Raw genomic sequence first — 18,819 nt, forward strand, 5'->3', positions numbered from 1 at the left:
GTTAATGAATTCCTCTCCAATCTCTAAACTAGCCAATAGTTCAACCAAGAGAGCTGTTCATTTGCGTCTCTATCATCAAACCACAATCAATTATCAATAATCAATGCTAAAACCATGATCTCCTCCGCAGAGAATCATAATTTACAGTTCGGCAGACGAGAAAAATCCGCGATTGTCAATGGAATTATTAAATTTAAAGGCGCTTATCTCTGGCCATGAATACAAAATCTCGTGAGCGGAAATTTATCGTTTGACGTTATGTGTGTGACACAGTGTTTGATTTGCGGGTGACGAAGCGATTGGCAAGGTGTGAACCCCAACTCAGGATCTTCCTTTGCCCGCGTCTTCGCGCGCGCGCGCGCGCGATCTTCAAGTCCGCGTGGACTGCAAGAACCAGTTTCCACGCGCGTTCACCGTAACAAATGCACCTTTGCGCAGACAGAATTGCTGGGCAAATGCGACTTTGGTCATCGCGATGTTGCATCAAAGGCCGCAGGAAGTTTCACCAATTTGCGCGGCAGAGTTGATCACTTTGTAGATTAAGTAGCGGCGCTTTGCGGTGCATTTTCTTCCCCAATTACACATCTGCGCTCTTGGCAACTCTGGACAGGGGAAAATGCACCTCGAGGAGAGAGACCATCCATTTCACATGGTGTTCGCCCCGAAAACACGTCGATTTCCCTTGGGGCTCGGCATGTCCATCAAATTGAGGGTGTTTGTCCGACGATGCAGAGAGCAGATCGATTTGATGGTGCAACAGTGACAGAATTAATTTGCAAGAGTACCAATTTGTGTGCCATTCATTCCCCCGAAACATCGCTTGGCTCGCACGCCGGCCACCCTCGCGCTCTGCAAAAGCTCATGTGGCAAATAAATATTTTGCATGGTGGAATTCTTGACGTATGAATGGCGGCAAATTTGCATTTGCACATTAATTCGCTCCCTATCACATCATCATTCTCGTGTATGTTTTACTGGCTCCTTCGTGCGACTCCTCACTCTCTCGGGCGCACACACCTCGTTCATCTCGTCTGATGGTTTATTAAAAATTCTAATATTGACATATTTATTTGCACGCCGCATAGAGTAAATATACACGGAGTTTCTCTCTAGCAGACTTTTGTCCTCCACGGCTTTTGAGCTCGCAAAAGTGCCATTCTTCGGCTGGTGAAGACATGCAGGGAAGCGTAATGACTTATTGGGAATCCACTGTCATAGAACATTTTCTCAAAAAGGTCTTTTTATATCGCCCAGAATGCTCTTTGTTGTGCAATTCGATGGAATGTCAATGTCAGATGAAATTTCAAAGGAAGAAAAGAAGACTCAAAAGCCATATCATAAAAAAATATTCCTCGCATATCCAAAAGTGTTTCAGAAGATATATATTTTTTTGATTGAAACGCTTGAAGGACTCTAAATATTTATAAATCAACATGACGATATGATAAACAACTCATTTAACGACTCATTGAGTCTCAGCACCACAAAAAGCTTTGATTTACAGCTTGAGACGAATTTTGAGGCCTCTTCAATTGTCCATCCATTCCGTCTGGCAGCTCAATTTAAACAATTTACGCGATAGAACTGGCTAAAGTGGGATTCTGAGGTGCTCTAGCGATGAGAGATTCTCACTATAATCATAGATTAGATCCCTGAGAGTTTGTTTATTTCATCCCTCTTCATAAACACATTTTCATCGTTTACACACAACATCTTCAAAACATTCCCATAAATTCTGTCGGATTATTCTGATGCATGGTCAGAGATTTCAGCAGTTCTCCAACTTTGTCGTGACTCGGAAGGATTTCACGGACTTTGCATTGCAATAACACTGGAAACGTTAAAGTTTTTGAGGGGCGGAGAGAGAGAGAGAGAATATTGCTCAACAGCATGTCGGGTTTTGTATTGCAGCAAATTGTTGGGGACATATTTCGGTTTAACTTGAGGTTTTGCAGACTTTTGGCTTTGGCTATCGTATTACTCCTGGGCCCAGAGGCAGACAGATTGGGGTGACTCATTAATCATGCAGGCGAAAATTGAATAAATTACAAGCCTCTTGATTGTTTCTGCAAGTATATCGGCAGTGTTTGGAAATATGTGCAATATGTGGAATATGAATTGGTTCCTGTTAGCGATGCTAAAAATAGCCGAGCAATGTTTGCTGTGCTCATAGAAAATCCGTGTGGAAAAAATTCAAATTTCAGTAAATTTGCAGAGAATTGTTTATTTTGTGTGCGATGTCGCCGTGCCAGAGTTGTCTTCCACTTCTTCGCGCCACGAGAGAGCGAAGGCAGAAAATTTCGCTTTGAAATTTTATGATTCTCCTCTGCACTTTTCATGGCGTCTCGCGATGCAATTTCGCGCGACTCACCCAATGTTCAGCATATCTGTGCTCGCTCGCTTGGTGTCTCTACCTTCCTGACCACATCTCTCGTCTCTGCAGAGAGATGGACTTTTGTGCGCGAGCACGAGAGCAAGGAGGACCTCAAGAGAGACGACCTTTTAAGGTCGTCTTATGAGTATGTTTTTCATCTCCGTGTTTGAGCACATTCTCAAACATCGCTCTCCAACCTCCATTCGCCACTGCAATTCGGCCGTCTCGTCCCGAAATATCCCACCAAAATACGATTTTTTCCGTCTCGCCACCACACTGAATGCCCAGCCTCTGAATGCACATCGCGTCTGACGGTCATTTTCCATTGAAATCCATACAAATTCAATGAATGATCTCCACAGACTCGTCTCACCTCCTTTTTCTTACTCATCCTCTTTCGCCCAGTAAAGTTGTTCTCTTTTTTGCCCGCTTTTCAGTATTAATACACATATATATTGCCCTCCCGGATCTTTTGCGTGGCTTGCAGGAGAAGCAATAAAGTCACCCTTTTGCACTGGATATTTTTTTAATCTCAAATTTCGGCAAAAGGTCTGAATAACGAAATATGGCAGAGTTTTATCGCAATATGTAGGATTTTCCGTCATTTGCATGAATATTGAAATTGTAGGAAAATCGTCTATGACACAATAGGAAATGTTACTTGCTGCGAAACTAACTAACAAAACTACCAACTAAAATACAACAATTCACTCTTTCACCCCAAAAGTGTAAACAATTTTTGCAACACATTAAAATTAAACCAATTGTATGCTTTGAAATGTGAAAAAGTCCTTTTATTATTTAATATTCATTCAATTCGGATCTCTATTCTTTTCCATTATATGTAGAGAATGTAACTGGAGACCAATTATACAGAGTATTTTCAGGACCATCAAACACATTAATTCGTCCATTAAAATTTCATGCGGAAAGTAATGCAATTTCACGATTGCAGCGCGTGGCAGCGAAAAAATAGAGCAATCATATAAAATGTTCCATGACGAATTTAATGCATTTCGAATGTGGTTGATGTGCTTAAAATCGGACTTTATGCCACCCTATTTTTGCTGGAATGCATTATTCAACAACTGTCCTTCGTTGGCCTCTAAAGTACATAATGCAAATTATGGCTTTCCCATTGATTTTCCCATAAACAAAACCTTATACGATGTGAATTATATTTATCTTTGCTCCGGTGTTTGCACAGCGCGCGAGGGTGGAAATTTCTTCCCGAAACGCACCCAGAAAATATTCATAGAATTCTGTGGTGGGTTTTTCTGAAAAGGGTTCATCACAGATAAATCTTGGATTTTATGTCCGTTTTTGGGCAGTGGAATAAATTACCATCAAATGCAGTGGGATGTGATTCGTATAATCACACAAACACTCCTCACCGGCAGAGAGAAAAATGCTGTTGTGTGTCTTCTCCTGGGATGGTAATTAAAATTGAGGCCCAATATATTTAACACCTAATGAGAAGAGATAGTCGAACGGTAAATCTAATTAAGAACTCAGTGTGGTTATTGGAAGACGGAGAAAATGACTGTGCGCTATTGAGGTGAAAGACGAAATGAAGCACAGTAAATCACTCGATGATCTTCATTACATTTTCATCTCGTTTATCGCGCCAATCCATCAAGATCCACATAAGATGCCATTGTTGTCTCTTCACACTGTTTGTCTGCCTGACACCCAAACCCACGGCAAATTGTCACCACGAGCTTATATGATTTTCAATCGAGTCTCCACCCCAACAAAGCATCAGATCTTGACACGCTTTGGCCGTTAAAAAAAAACAGTGATCACATTGGATTAGTTTCGCGCCATTAATTCAATTTCCTATGCTGCCTTCCGTGGCAAATCTCGCATTGTGCGCGCCCATCCATATTCATCCCGGTGAGCTGAACGACTTCCAACTCTCGTGCAGAATAATCAATGGCAATTATTTCGGATGGAAAATAGAGCAAGAGTTCAATGATTGACCCTCGCGGAATAATTCAGCAAAAATTCTTCCATACAAAACTTTTTCTCAACATTGCAGCGCTTTGAGTCAGAGAGAGAAAATCACCGACGAGTGTATGGTTGAGAGAATGATTTTCAATTACTCTTGGTACGTGTTTACGTTTTTATTCCCTTTGCCCGCGCGCTTTCCAGCAATATTACCCGCGCTCTCTTTTTTTCAATTGAGATTTTCCCTCTTCGAGAGTAGAATTTTAAAATTCCCATCGAAACTGCAAAGTTTTATTGGAGCACTTCATCGAATTGCGAGTTCAAATAGGATTAATTGCTTGGGAAAATATCATGAAAAAGCACTTTTTCAAAGTTTTTCGGGGGTGAAGTTGTGTTTCTCTTACTCAATTTGACGGTTTTTTTTTCACACACAACCACACAAAAAAGGAAATAGAACGTGGTTGCACCTTGGCGATAAGCATTGCACGTGTGTGTCGTTTACAACAATTTGAGCAGAGTGTCTAATCTAATTTATCCGCGATTGAGTTATCATGAATTACATCAGTGTTGCTGACTAATTAATTTGAGTGTGGTTTCCCAAGTCAAGAAGCCTCGTCGGTTCTCTCTTTCTCTTGGGTGCTGAGATGATAATGAAACGCAGTGTATCAGAAAATACTTCCCAATAATTAAATAAACAAACACAAGAGCTCTCTTGTTGAGTTCCATGTTTGGGAAGCGACCAATTAGAAATTTGAGTAAAATATGGGCCGAGAGAATGCGCTGTAAATCAAATATAGCATCTTCAATTTCACGATATTTCTGTATCTCTCTCTCTCTTCTCTCACAGTTTTATATTTCAATCAATGTGCAAATTTTGCTGGATGGGAAACAAGCCCAAGAAGATACATCCTTTCCAATTGAAATGTGAGAATGTGCCGGAAAAATTGTGTGTATTTTTTGAAAAGTTTTCCAATCACCGACTGTGTTTGTGCTGGAGGAAGGAAGTCTCTTCCTCTTCTGCACCATGGTGACCCTTTTTCTGGGGCTTCACTCGTGACGAGGGGCGCACACGTGGGGACAGAAGAATTGTGCAACCATTGATTTTCAAGTACATCCCTCGCATAAATATTCGATGCGACGGTGAAATTCAAATGGCAGCAATAAAATATGCCAGAGGGAAGAAGGGAATTGGAATTTCACTCATGAAATTGAAACCGCATCCCCACCCCCACCGCCCCAGATTGGGGCGCGCGCTGGGGTGTCATTTGAATGGCCGATCGAGTGTGGGGCGACTGGGGACAGCCTCTGAATGGTGATTGGAATGAACAATGGTCAATTGATTCCTTCGGATGCCGTGAATTACGGCGTCCGATTGTACTCTGGCGAAGGGGTTGGATATCTTAAGGGGTATATGGAATTCCCTAAGTGCACCAATAAATAAGGCATCCCCGAACGTGCCTCTGTGTCGTTCCGGCGGTGCTCAAAGGGGTCCAAAGGAGGCCGTCAAGCGGAAGGACTGCACAGGCTGGGATTAAATGAACCCTGGAAGGGTGAAATTGTGGAGCCACACTAATAAATTCTCTGCGGATCAATTTTCTCCAGCTCAATGAGAGATAATTCAATTGATTCCACCATTGATTTTGGACCGCACAGCGCACCGTGAAATTCAAGTGATCTCTCCTCTCGAGGGCGACTGCAACTTTTGCCTCCTCTTTCATGCTCAATTTGGTGGGCAAATATTGCCGTTTGCTGAACAAACACCACTTAAGTGTCCTGGCCTTCCAATAAGGGCACTTTGCCCAATGAACCCTAAAGCGTGACTCCGCAGCAGAAGACTTGAGGTAGTCTTCTGATATTGTCTCTCAAATGCACACACGCACACCTCATGATTCATCGTGCAAACATTCCTCGCAATTGCGTGATCTTTATCACGAAAATTAAAAATAGACAGATAACGAAAAATCATCCCGAAATTGTGTTGGAAAATGCAGAAAACCCACTCTTATCAAATCAATTTGACGATAAAATGTAAATAAATTTGTAATTTCGGTCATTAAACATCGCATAATGGGAAATTATTGTTTTCAAGCGCAGCATTTAAATATTGCATTATAAATTAATTAAATATTTCACTGGCTCATTTGTGGAAATTGCTGGAAATATAGTGATGTGATTACAATGTATTATGGAGATTTTTTAATTTTCTCCAGTCATTTAAAATTCTTCCTCTGAAACAATAAAATCAATTTATTGCATTTTTATGACCTATCCCAAAATATACACATATGTGCCAAAAATACACTTCCCATCGGCAGAAAATCTCTTTTCGCACGAAGGAAAGGAAAAATCTGCGCTTGTCACACATGTCACGAAGTGTTTCGAGAATTTTTGCATGTCTCAAATCCTGGCATTTCCTCATTGAAGCGCGAAATCTTGCAATTTTCATAACCATCTGTTGTCCCCACTTGAGTGTGAGTCTCGTAATGTTGATATGGGCATAAAAAATTCACCAAATGTGGCCATATCGTTGGTGATATCTAATCTCTTTTCATTTTACAACACACTCTATTTACATATAAATTCTCCACTTACAAATTACACACCCAGAATTCCGCACAGTTTCGCTGGCCAAAAATTGCCCCTTTTGCACCTTCCAGCTGGAGACACTTTGGGTGAATTAGTAATGAAATCCGCTGAATTGGTGAATGAATTTTTGATGGCCACTGGAATTTGTGATTGTCTGGCAAACACACCACTGATGGAATTGTCACTGTTCCGCTTTTCGGAGCGGGATAAGAAGACAAAATTTCTGTGTCAATATTCACGATTTTGTCGCGTCAAATTGGGCGCTTTCCGCCACTCAATGTTTCACAAGTGGCGCACTGAAGATTATGGGGAAACTTTTGATGGACTTTTCACTTGAATTCCCCCCTTAGCAGAGCATCGGCATCCCAGGGAAAGGAAGAGAGACAGAGACACTCTTGGAGCACAAGAAGTCACACTCCGCGACAGCGAAGCGCGGTCACAACCAACTCAGAGCACTGCCGAACGAAGACTGAGGCTCGAGGCGGCAACGCAGGAGCGCGATCTCGAGACCGGTCGCCGCCGCCTCTCGTGGCCGGCGAGAGTGAGCGAGAGTGAGCAGATGGACGCACACAGAGATCCATTCATTGTTGCCGCCGCACTGCCATTGAGACATACTCTTCCACGCGATATTCTCCGGCATGTGACGTCTCTCTGCCTCCCGCTCTCCTCTCGCGCTCTCGCGCGCCAGCAATTGCGTCATGTGTGGCCGGAGAGTGAGTGCTCCGCCGTCCTCAGGTTCATGACTTCGGGAGAGCTGAGGATTTGCCACTCAAATCCTCCTGCACTGATCCGCTGCGGAGGTTTCGCTCACACTCAGAGGAGGGATGGCTGAAGTGTGGATTTGCCGGAGGAGTGCCGAGGATAATCCCAAGTTTTATGTCTCTTCAGCCAGTCTTTTCTTCAAACTGGTGAAACTTTCAATTCTCTGTTGTTCAGCGACAGGTGTGTTTCTCACCAAAATGACGATATATTCAACATTGGAGGCTTTGAAGACACTCAATATAAAATAAAATGCTATGAGATGTTTTCAAGCGCACGCAGGAAAACATATTTTTCCAACTAGATGCCAATAAATATGAAAAGAAGACATAGTTTTTGCTCAATTCACCATTAAAGAGGTTATTATGTGGTGTTGCAATGAAGCTCAAAGTTTATTCAACACGCTGCAGAGTTTGTATAGATTACTTAACAAGGAGCTTCCCTTTGGCGAGACACTGAAATTGCCTTCCGAGGTCGCTGCGCGAAAACCCACGCCGAACAGCGAAAGGCAAATCCTGGCAAGAGAAGAGGATGTGAGACAGGAAGTGTCAATAAATCGACTTTTTGCCTTTCTTGGGTGTGCTTTTATGACTATATCATTTGAATTAGTCATTATACCGCTCATGACTCGTCAAAAGCCGCCCGCCATATCAGATGAATATTCTCCGCAAGGACGAGAGGGAATATGCAGGCGTTACATCTTCATTCCCATGCAGGATAAATGAACGTTAATTGCTTTTCGGGTGAATTAATGGCACTGAGCCACTTCACGTCTCCGGTGCTGCAGCATTAAATTAGGATTAGGTTGTCTTCCCAGCGTCCTGGGTGTGCGAAGCTCGTTTTGAGGCACTTCTCCTTGTGTGTTGTCTTGCACATAATTAAATTATTGTTCTTCTGAGCCATGCCAAAGACACCCAAATTTACACACTTAATCCCCAAGCGAAGGCGAAATGTGGAAGGGTTGTGCGCCCCAAATGTGTGTGCCAATGAATTTCCTCACCCAGGAAACAACGAGAGAGCTCAGAGCAACAGATCCTGTCGTTTCACTCAGCAACGTGCAGAGGCGACATTTCAATTTGGCTTATATTAGAAGCTCCGGAGTAAATAGTAAAACACGATAAAAAATTGCAAACTGTCTCAGGCGTGGAATTAATTAAATTAGAAACAAAGTATTTATACATTCAACAGCAAATTGCAAAAGTTGCAGATGAAAAGTCCTACATATATTCCTGCTCTCCCTGGGGACTTTTGTGCGACTTTTCCTCCTTGTCAGCTACTTTCTTCTTCTGCCCTGAGAAAATTGCACTCTTTCAAGCTGAAAATTTTCGCTGATATGAAATTTGTGTCATCTTCGCGCAAGGCGAAATTCCTACAAATTCTTCGTCGCTCTGTAAAGCCCGCAAAACATCCCTCAACAGCGTAGGAATCTGCATGAGACACAGAGAAATATTCAACGATAACTTTTATCAATTATATTCCATGTTGTAGTAAAGAAGTTCACAAGCTGAACTTTCACGCAAATATTCTGCAACGCTCACATTTGCGATCAAAAAAGCCACTAAAATGTGCAAAATATCTCTGAAACTTTCATGCATTTCTCACATAATTCCTCTGAAGAGTCCTGCAATATCAAATATATGACGAAAATGCATGACTTCATTCATAGAATGTCTGGCAAAATTCATTTAATATCTGTCAATTAGACAGGCATTGGAGTTTTCCGAGAAATCTCACAGAAAAATTTCAATTACGTAAAAATGCGATGAGATAAAATATGGAAGAAACATTCTGAGAATTTAGCAAAATATGATAATCATTTCGAATAACTTCTGCTGCAGAAGAATATTTAATTGATTACAGCAAAAATCAATTCATTTCTCTCTCTTCTAAATATTTTTCAGTAACATTGGGATTTTCCTCCACAGTCTTAAGAAAAATGAACTTCCCAAAAAGAGACACTAAAAAGATTACTGTGATAGGGGCATTAATGATTTCATATTAGGAAGAACAGATTGAATGAAGAAACCCCATTAACAAACATCGCATTACAAGGCAAGAAAACATAATACGAGAAAAAGAATCTCTCTAATGACTTGAAAAGTAAATAAAATTACATATTTATCTCTGTGTACAGCATAAAATGAAAGACGTGAGCAGAGAGAATCCGGAATGTTGATTTTCGTCGGTGATAATCGTCGCCCCCTCCCGAAAAAACACAAGGTAAATACACGACGATGACGACGATGAAAAAATCCACCATGACTGATTCATATGACAAGACAATGTGCATTTTGGTGAGCGCGAGCAAAAAGCGGCGCCATCGAGATATTCACAAATTCATTAATAATTTTATTTATTCAATATGATATACCTTTCCTTCCCCACACACGCCGCATTGGTACCAAAAATAAACCTCTCGGATAAACAAGTGATTCTGAAATATTAACAGTTCCTCAAGCCACACTGCACAATTTTTTTTTTCACCCCGTGCGCGCCAATCGGATAAACTCACTCGGAGAGTGAGGAGGAAATTAATATTTCAGTTGACATATTTTATATCGGCCAACAACAACAACAACAACAAAAAAATCACTCGCGTTCCAGCGAAAACGTGCAAAAAATATCGATCGAGGGGTCGGTAATTGGTGAGCCAGATCTGGCGCGGAGGGAATTTCTGGCCGGTCTTGGACACTTTTTCTTGAAATTTCCATCAATAAAATGCTTTTAATTGTTCAAGAGGATTATCGTTAAGAGAATCTGCTTGTCGGCTCTCGGCGAGCTCCACAATTTTACACCGCCTCCGGGCAAAAGCGAGGTGCCGAAGGGGCCATTCAGTGGCACAAAGACATTCCACACAGCAAACATTTTGTGCTCTAAAGCCTTAGTTAAAGCGGTTAAAGTAGAATAAAGCTCATTAAATGGCTTATACAACAGAGTTTGAGAGGAAATAAGTTTATCAAAATCCAATAAATCTCATCAAATTAAGACGTGGGATTTTGAACTATTAACGGTCTTAACATTCGCTCCTCTTTCTTTCCTCCCTTTGTGACGTTTCACAGCTTTATTGCTCTCTCTTTGAGCTTTCGAGAAAAGCCAAGGAGGAAGTCACTCGCGATTTCAGACATTTACCTTTGATATTATTCAATCTCTTCCTTTGATTATGTCAAAAAAATTAAATATTCGATTTTTTTAAACTTTAAAGACATGTTGAAGTTCTGATTGTATTTCCTCCTAATTTTATGTGTCCAAATCCAGAGTGTGCCAAATTTTACAACTATTTTTGCTATATAAATTTAAATTCTTATTAAATATTCTGAAAATATTTGAATATGATTAAAATTTATTTAAATATTAAAAAAAAAAGTTTCAATTATTTTGCAATGTAAAAAATCAATATTTAATTATTTAATTGAGACCATTAAGATTCCTCAAAGAAGTTAGAATTCGCACAATCAATTGATTACTTGCCATCCTCTTGGCTGAATGATGGAAAGTGAGAAAAACAAATCCACCTGAGGCTGTGTGTTTTTCTCTCCTAGACACATTCATTATAATAATTGAAATGCCATCATTTTGCATCACACTCCGCATCCTCATTAGTGGTCTCAGCGCCGCGCCATCCAGCGAGTGACAATTTGGTTCTTCAGTGTGAAATTCTTCTCCAATATTCTCGGAAAATCACACGATTTCTGCTCTCAATTTGTGTTCAATAAAACACCCTGCAAACTTAATGTGTTGTATTTTCAATTAATGCCGCCAAGTTTCTCTCCCCGGCAAATTGCATCTCAGCATCAGCCAGCAAATGTCTGTCTGTCGTGTGGAGAGGCGTAAAATGTGGGTGGCGCGCAGAGTGGACAATTGAGAGCCTTTTCGCGTTTTGTTTGTGATTTGTCTCGCAATTAAATCCCATGTTGAGGCTGTGCGATAATCTTGTAAATATTTACCAACACTGGCGACAATTTTCCACCATCAGCTTTTCGCGCCAATTTTGCGCGCACTTCCATGACTGGCTTTTGCTTACATGATCTAAAAGATGATTTATTAATACACACACACAGAGTTTTAATTGATTGCAAAATTTATTATTGGCAAAATGCCGCAAAAGTCTCAGTGCTTTTTCTCTCTCTATCACAGCCTAAGAAATCACAGATAGTGACATTGTATGGGCAAAATGAATGACCGTATCAGTTTTGCAGTTTTGTTGATTGAAGTGGGAGATAATTTCAATATCCGCAAGAGCTGGAATACTTGATGAGGTCACATTTGGTGAAAATGGCACGAAATTCAATTTCTCAGCGGAAAAATTCAATTGAATTCTCTCCATTCATCTCTTATTTACACTCACTGAGTCTCATTTGCGCCTCGGACGCTCACCAAGACGTCTCTGTGACCATCTGCTTCGTCGTGTCACTGGTCGCCTCCGCGGGAGGTTGAGTCCTCAGCGATTGCAGACACTCCTCAGCAGCATCTCAAGACGGGCGCTGTCAGTGGGGAGGAATATAGAAAAAGGAGAAGAAAGCGCAATGTTAGAAAATGCATAATAAATGGATGGAAACTGCACAGCGCACAGTTTCCACGTGGAAAACATTCGTATTATATGTATATACAAGAAGTTTTGGCCTCAAATATTCTCATTCTCACAATAGAATATTTCCATCTCTCTCGCTTCTTTTATTACTCTTTGGAAAGTCGAATTTTTCCTTATGGAAAGTTTAACAAATAATTCAAGACTTTCTTCTATCATTTCTTCAATATATTTACTTTCTGATTGTCACTCATGCTTCTTTTCTGGGTGCTTTTTTTGGTTTGGAAAAGTTTCAATTGCATTTTCCTTTCAATGTTAAAAACGTGTGAAATTTTCTTATATTTCTCAATACCTTTATTATTTTTCCTGCATGAGAAGCTTTTATTACTTTTTCCCACTGTTTTGCCACTAGAAATTTAATACAGAGGAATTTTTATGAAAGCAAAAATGGATTATTTTACGAAAATTACGTATTTTTTAGTATTCATATCTATTAGTGATGTTGGCTTTTTTCTGCATTTAATAAAGTGTCACATTCTTTGGATTTCATTTTTCTTTACTATTTTTCACTATATTGATTATATCTCAATGTTTTGCTATTTAGTCAGTGAAAAGATACTTTCAACTACTTAAGATTTGCTTTAAGAAATTAACAAATTGAAAATTTAGTCTTTCTACATTTTTATTACATGTTTCTTCCTTTGCTTTTTCACTCTCATTCTCATTTCTTCATCCTGTTTGTGCCGCCCTTGAAGAAATCAGAGAAATTTGCATAATTTCTCAGTTCTGAATCGAAAACATTTCACTTCATTAAGAAATTGTTAACAAGAATATATATAAAATAATGCATAAAAGGAAGAATTCCTCTCTCTCGCTCGCTGTGTGGAAATTGAGAAGAGGAAGTGCGGACATTATTCAATTGTATCAAGTGCCAAAGAGAGAAATTAAATTATCTCGATTGCCTTTCCCTATCAAAATCCTCCATCGACACCTACGGAATCTTCTCAATTATTTGCAATTTTTATAAACGAATCTTTCTCCTCTTTTGGCTCCGACATCATCATCATCATCTTCATGTTCAGCAGCAATTTATGTGAATTTATCCGAAGCCAACATCACTTTTTTCGAGGTCATTTTCTCAAGCACCCTCGCCAACATTCTCGGCGTGCATCTTTGCATTATTTTCACCGAGAAAAACAAGAGAAAAACCACCAGCTTTTCTCTCTTCTGCCTTTCTTTGGAGGTGCGTTGAAAAATCCTTACAAACTAAGAGAAAACACAATTTCAATAAAATTAAACTTACCGGAATTTTTGTGGATTTAATTGAACTTTTCAGTGTTGATTTATTTCATTTTGAGAGCTCTTTTTGCCCTTCTCAGTCTCCTCTTTTCTTCATCTTTTTTTTCTTTACCCTTCTTCATCATCTCTCTGTCAGATTTCTTATTTATTTACTTGCGTCTTGTTTTCCTCTCCATTTCATTATTGTCTGGAGAGAGATTCATCAGATTTCTTCTCTCATCTCAGTTTATTTTTCATTTTAGTGCACTATAGTTTTGAGTTGTTCTGTTTTCAACTTTCAACTCTTCTCTTAATCTCCCTTTTCTCTCTCTCCCTCTCTTTTTTCTCTCTCCTCTCACACAGGTAAGAAAGCCTTCTCGCTTCTCATTCTTCTTCATCGCTAAACATCTCTTCTCTCTTCTCTTCTGACCAATCAAAAACTTACCAACACTGCCAAATTCGATATTAAAAATGAATAAATAATAAATTTTATTATGTCTCTTCTTCCCCCTTCTTCAACCATTGCAAAAAGAAAAGAAAAAAAATCATCATGAGATTCAGCTGAATGTCCTAATCATTCTCGTTAACGAATTAGTTTGGAAATTTCTTGGAAATCGCAACAAATAAAACATTATATAATTAACTATCATTGTTATTTTTCACTAATCACTGTGAATATCACACTATGCTTCGTCCTCTCTTAAAAAAGTCACTTCTTTCTCTCGACATTTCATTCAAAAATTGCTTAGTCATTTCTGAAAAAGAATAATTTGTTGTTTTTCTGTATATGAGAATATATATATATTGTAAAGCTTCTTAGAAGATTGCTTTCAGTCGTTCTCTAACCATATTCTTCTCTTAGTACAATACCTTCTGAAATAAATAAATTTCATTAGTTTTTTTTTTTCAACATTTACATTATTATTATTAGCCTTCCATGGTAGGAATTTTTGTTGTTGTTGTAAAATAACTAAAAACTCTTTTGAAATCATAAAAAGAAACAATAAAAAATATACATTTATAAAGGAAAAAAGGAACTTTTCTCACATATAATAAATTCAAAAGTGTGCTCAAGATAAGAATGCACCAAAACTTGCAAATACAATTTATGATAAAACAAACATTATTCTTCGTCACTTAAAGTTTGTTGTCGTTGGATTTCATCAAGTTTTCTTCCTTTCTTCTCATCATTCTATAAAGTTTATTATATTTTCGTTTTTATCATAAACTATTTTGCTCAACGTTTCAGACAATCTTTTATCTTAAAAGAAAAAAACACACACTTTAAATTAAACATCTGAAGAAAAATATACTTTTTTGTTATTTCATCAGCCTTTTTTTGTCTGTAAAAGAAAACACTTTAGAATTCACATCATTATTTTCTCTGATTTCACAGATATTTTCTCTCTCAATTCTTCACCAGCAGCTTCATCAAATGCCATTTTTAGAATTCTCAGAATATCATTTTAATTATCAATGCCACAGAATATATATTTTTTTAACAAATACACACACATACAGAGTCCTTGAGTCTATAATGCTATATAAACTTTTTGCCTATTTTTGTTTGAAAGCATTCAAAAACCTACATTTTTTCCTGTCTTTGACCAGTGCAAAATCGTGCACGGCGGATTGAATTTGAAGATTTCATTGTTTTGTTTGATAAAAAAATTATCCTAACCCTAAAATCTAATAATATTCTGTAAGTATATATATATAAGGTAGGATTTAGCAACTATAGTGCATCTGTCCAATAATCTTCTACACACACACATATGAATTTCATAAACATACAAATTACTCGTGAATAAAGGTAAATATTACAATTATTACAAATGATGGTTAAAGTCAAGGTTGTCACTAAAATGCGCCTAAAAAAGGACTTTTTTACTACTCACAATCTGCTATCTTTTGACAATCACGAAGAGCTTTCTAAATGTGATTTGCAATTCTTTTCATGCCATTTTCTACCTGTTTTCTTTTTAATTTCTTTTTTCAAACTCACGAAGATTCTTCCGCGCAAAATATTGTTCTCCGAATCTTGTAGTGAAACTCTAAGTTATTTTCCACTTTTATTTCATCTTTCACTATTCCTACTAAAATGTTATCCTTGCGTTTAATATATAAATTGTGAATAAACTTGGAGAACAATTTATCATTCAATATTTCCTTCAATATTATCTAGTTAATTATTATTATTATTATTAATCTTTCTCTCTTCATACTCTTTTTTTCTCCTTGTTTGAAGATACTTTTCAATGGTCTAATAATTGTGTCCGTGTGAATAAAAACATTAATTTGGTCATTAAAGAAATTTGATATAGAAAGATAGTCACTTTTTCATCTTGGCTATTAAAGAAAAAAAAATCTTGATAATTATAGAGATCACAAAGTTAAAACCTTAATTTTGTTGTAAAGAACTTTCTCAATAATCTTATTGATAAAACGAAAAAAACTCACTGTACGGAAAGTACAAAATTCAGTAGAATTTAATCGTGCAGTATTTTCAACATCATTTCAATTCAATTATTATTCATTTGTAAAGTTTCCATTACTTCTGCCTTTTTTCAATAATTCTTCTTTTCATTTTCATCTTTTTAGTCCCTTTTCTTTTTTTATTTTGATTAATATGTATGTGTTCTCATTATTATATCCCTCTTATTTGTTTTTTTTTCTTTGTTTGTCAGTAAGTTTTATTTTTTCTCATACTCAAGATATTAACCAGTAAACTTCTATACTAATCCCTATTTTTCTCCTTTTCTTCCTCTCTTTTCTTTTGTATTCGCTTACATGACTATCTTACCTTTCTTGCGTCCTCTGTAAAATTCTCTTCTCTCAGCAATGATTTTCTCTCTATCGTCTCGCTGTGGCCAAAAAGTGGCTCCTTTAGTAATAGCCAGTGGCGTGATTTTGGTACGATCCCTGATTATATGCAGTGGTATCTGAAGGAAAACGAAAGAGATTTGTCAGCAAAAACTTTAGTGAAATCACTTTCAAACTCACCATAACTCGTGTTGTATGTTCTGTCATCGTACGAAGACTGCTGATAGGGATCTTGCGGAGCGGCATTGTAGCCATCGGTAGTCGTTCCATAGCCTCCGCTTTGGTAGTCCTGCGTGTTGTTGTACTGATACCGATTGTCTTGCGTGCCATACGTGTTTGAATTGCTGCAAAATCAAGGGGAATTTGTCAGTGTTGGAAATCTGTTGCTCAAGAAGCGATTTAGAGTCTCACTTGTAGTCCGGATAGTGTTGCTCATATCCGGTGGTCTGAGCATAGCCTGTGCTCTGCACATTCGGATCAGTGTAGCCCGTCTGGGCGTAGCCGTTGTTGCTGTAATTCTGCGGCGGAGCCTGTTGATAAGACTGCGCATAGGGATCCATGCCTTGCTGGTGATTTCCATCGTGCACCGAATATCCCTGGTGACTGTGAAATAAACACACGTTAATCATCACTGTCAAAAATGCCCGCCGTTCAATAGTATTGATTTATGATGATCAAGCGCCAAAGAAAGAAAGAAAAAACACTCCATCCAATAGCTCAATTAGGCGGATTTTCCCGACATTGTCCGGATTAGGCGAGACACTCGCAATTACCATAAATAATCGCTTAAACATCTACCTAAATATTCTCAAATATCACACTTTTGCCACCTTTTTTTCCCCCTCACTCATAAATATTAATCATTTCTCATTCATCGACAATCCAGTGTTGAATATTAAAGGAACTTCAGGCACGTTCTTCATTCCATCGAAATTCATCATCAACACCATTCGCAGAATGTGTTGGGCTATTTTTAGGCAATAATATCGCAGCAAAATCTCAAAGTGGCTTTCAAATTAATTGGCAGATATTTCAGCTTAAAGTCTGTGCTTGTATTTATTGCCATTGCTTCCTTCTCATCTCGGCAAAATCACCTTCTTTTTGGCGCTGAGACGAGAAACACTCTGTGATATTGATTAAATGATAATAATCTCAATTAATTTCCGCACAAGATGGATGTCGAGCAAGACTTTTCGAAACAGGCGAAATGTTCCTCTCTTTGTCGCTCATGCATTGAAAGGCGAGGAGAGATAATAATTTGTGGCTTTTCACATTAGTAACTATTATTTACCACAAAGAATTTCCCAAAGACTGCGATTTATTGATAAATTTCTAAAGTGTGTTAATTTCTGCTGTCTCATTGTGAGACACTTGCAGATAAGAATCGCGCTGTTTATCACTCTTTTCACCCGTCTTCAAAGCTCAGGACGCGAAGCAAAAGCAAGAAAAGCAAAAGAAAGCAAAACAAACACTCAGATTTCATACTCACTTGGGCGCCGCTTGCGGTTGGCTGTATTGGTTCATGTGCGAGGGATTTGACTGGGCGTAGTTGGGCTTTGGGGCGAAGCCTCGCGCGGGTGGGCCCGAGTCAAAGCGCCCCCGCTTGGGCCCGGGCATGCCTCCAGGCCCGTTGCGCTTTAGCGACGGCACGGGGGCCACATTTCCATTGCCCTGGGGCGTCAGCAGGTTGCTGCCCCGCATGGGCCTGCTGAAGCCGCCCCTGAAGCCGCCGCGCCCCATGTAGCCGCGCGGCTTACCGCCGTCTGAGCGGTTGAAGGGCTTGGGATCGGGTCCCGTGCCGGGAATTGTGGTGTTGTTGGGGGCCCCGGGGCCGCCGAAAGAGCCACGACCGCGCATAAAACGGCCCCGCGGGAAGCCGCCCCGCGCGGAGCCGGCGGACGTGGTGGTCTGGATGGGTGAGCCATCCTCGGGCGCCGCCGTATTGTTCGAGCCTGCAAAGGTCGAAACCGTGGTGAGACACCTGGGCGCCGCGTCCTCGTCGTTCGTACCTGGAGGTCCGCCGGGGCCCTGACTCCTGCCCATGCCACGCGATGACCTTGGTGGGCCCATTCCGCGCGGCCCGAGCCCCATTCCGCGTGGACCTCGCATAAAGCCCCGTCCTCGCATCATGGGCGGCATCCCGCGGCCGCCCATTGGCCCGCCGCGTCCCATACCGCGCCCCCGGCCACTGCGGAGCGGAGAAAAAGAGACGCCACCGATTAGACAGACGCCAAGATGGGAGCCATGACATGAGATACTCACCGGCCGCGCATATCGAAGCCTCTGTACGGCCCCCGGCCGCGAAAACCACCCCTCACCGGTGGGTGGTTGCTGTTGTTGTCCATCTCGTCCACTGTATCCACTCTCCGTCACCCGGAAATGCCTCAAAAATACAATAAAGTACTCCGCAGCAAAATTTTCTCCACAGCAAATTTGACACACCGCAACGACACTGCTCGCCGCCGTCTGGCAGTGGCGCTGGCAACTGTTTGGGGGAAATTCAAACTGCAAGAACTGTTATAAC

At 39.8% G+C, this 18,819-nt stretch overlaps 1 protein-coding gene across 1 annotated transcript; it reads right to left on the reverse strand.

Annotated features, from left to right (window-relative positions):
• Positions 1 to 14,898: 14,898 nt before the first annotated feature.
• On the reverse strand, positions 14,899 to 18,777 carry LOC132256139 (collagen alpha chain). The gene is made up of 5 exons (XM_059752387.1): positions 18,558 to 18,777; positions 17,785 to 18,483; positions 16,707 to 16,898; positions 16,476 to 16,639; positions 14,899 to 16,414 (listed from the first exon to the last, which is right to left on the reverse strand). Exons 1-5 carry the CDS (start codon positions 18,638 to 18,640, stop codon positions 16,359 to 16,361), a joined length of 1,194 nt encoding a protein of 397 aa, XP_059608370.1. The 5' UTR covers positions 18,641 to 18,777; the 3' UTR covers positions 14,899 to 16,358.
• Positions 18,778 to 18,819: the final 42 nt, after the last annotated feature.

This window comes from Phlebotomus argentipes, unplaced genomic scaffold, assembly GCF_947086385.1.
Source record: "Phlebotomus argentipes unplaced genomic scaffold, Phlebotomus argentipes genome assembly contig_10, whole genome shotgun sequence".
NCBI lineage: Eukaryota > Metazoa > Arthropoda > Insecta > Diptera > Psychodidae > Phlebotomus > Phlebotomus argentipes.

What these genes read in the sequence shown, in the direction of transcription:
- LOC132256139 (XM_059752387.1), bottom strand. Translation starts at nt 18,640, where the DNA reads ATGGACAACAACAGCAACCACCCACCGGTGAGGGGTGGTTTTCGCGGC. An exon ending in GGCTTCGATATGCGCGGCCG is followed by an intron (nt 18,484 to 18,557) that starts GTGAGTATCTCA and finishes TCCGCTCCGCAG; the next exon opens with TGGCCGGGGGCGCGGTATGG. An exon ending in CAACACTATCCGGACTACAA is followed by an intron (nt 16,640 to 16,706) that starts GTGAGACTCTAA and finishes TTGATTTTGCAG; the next exon opens with CAATTCAAACACGTATGGCA.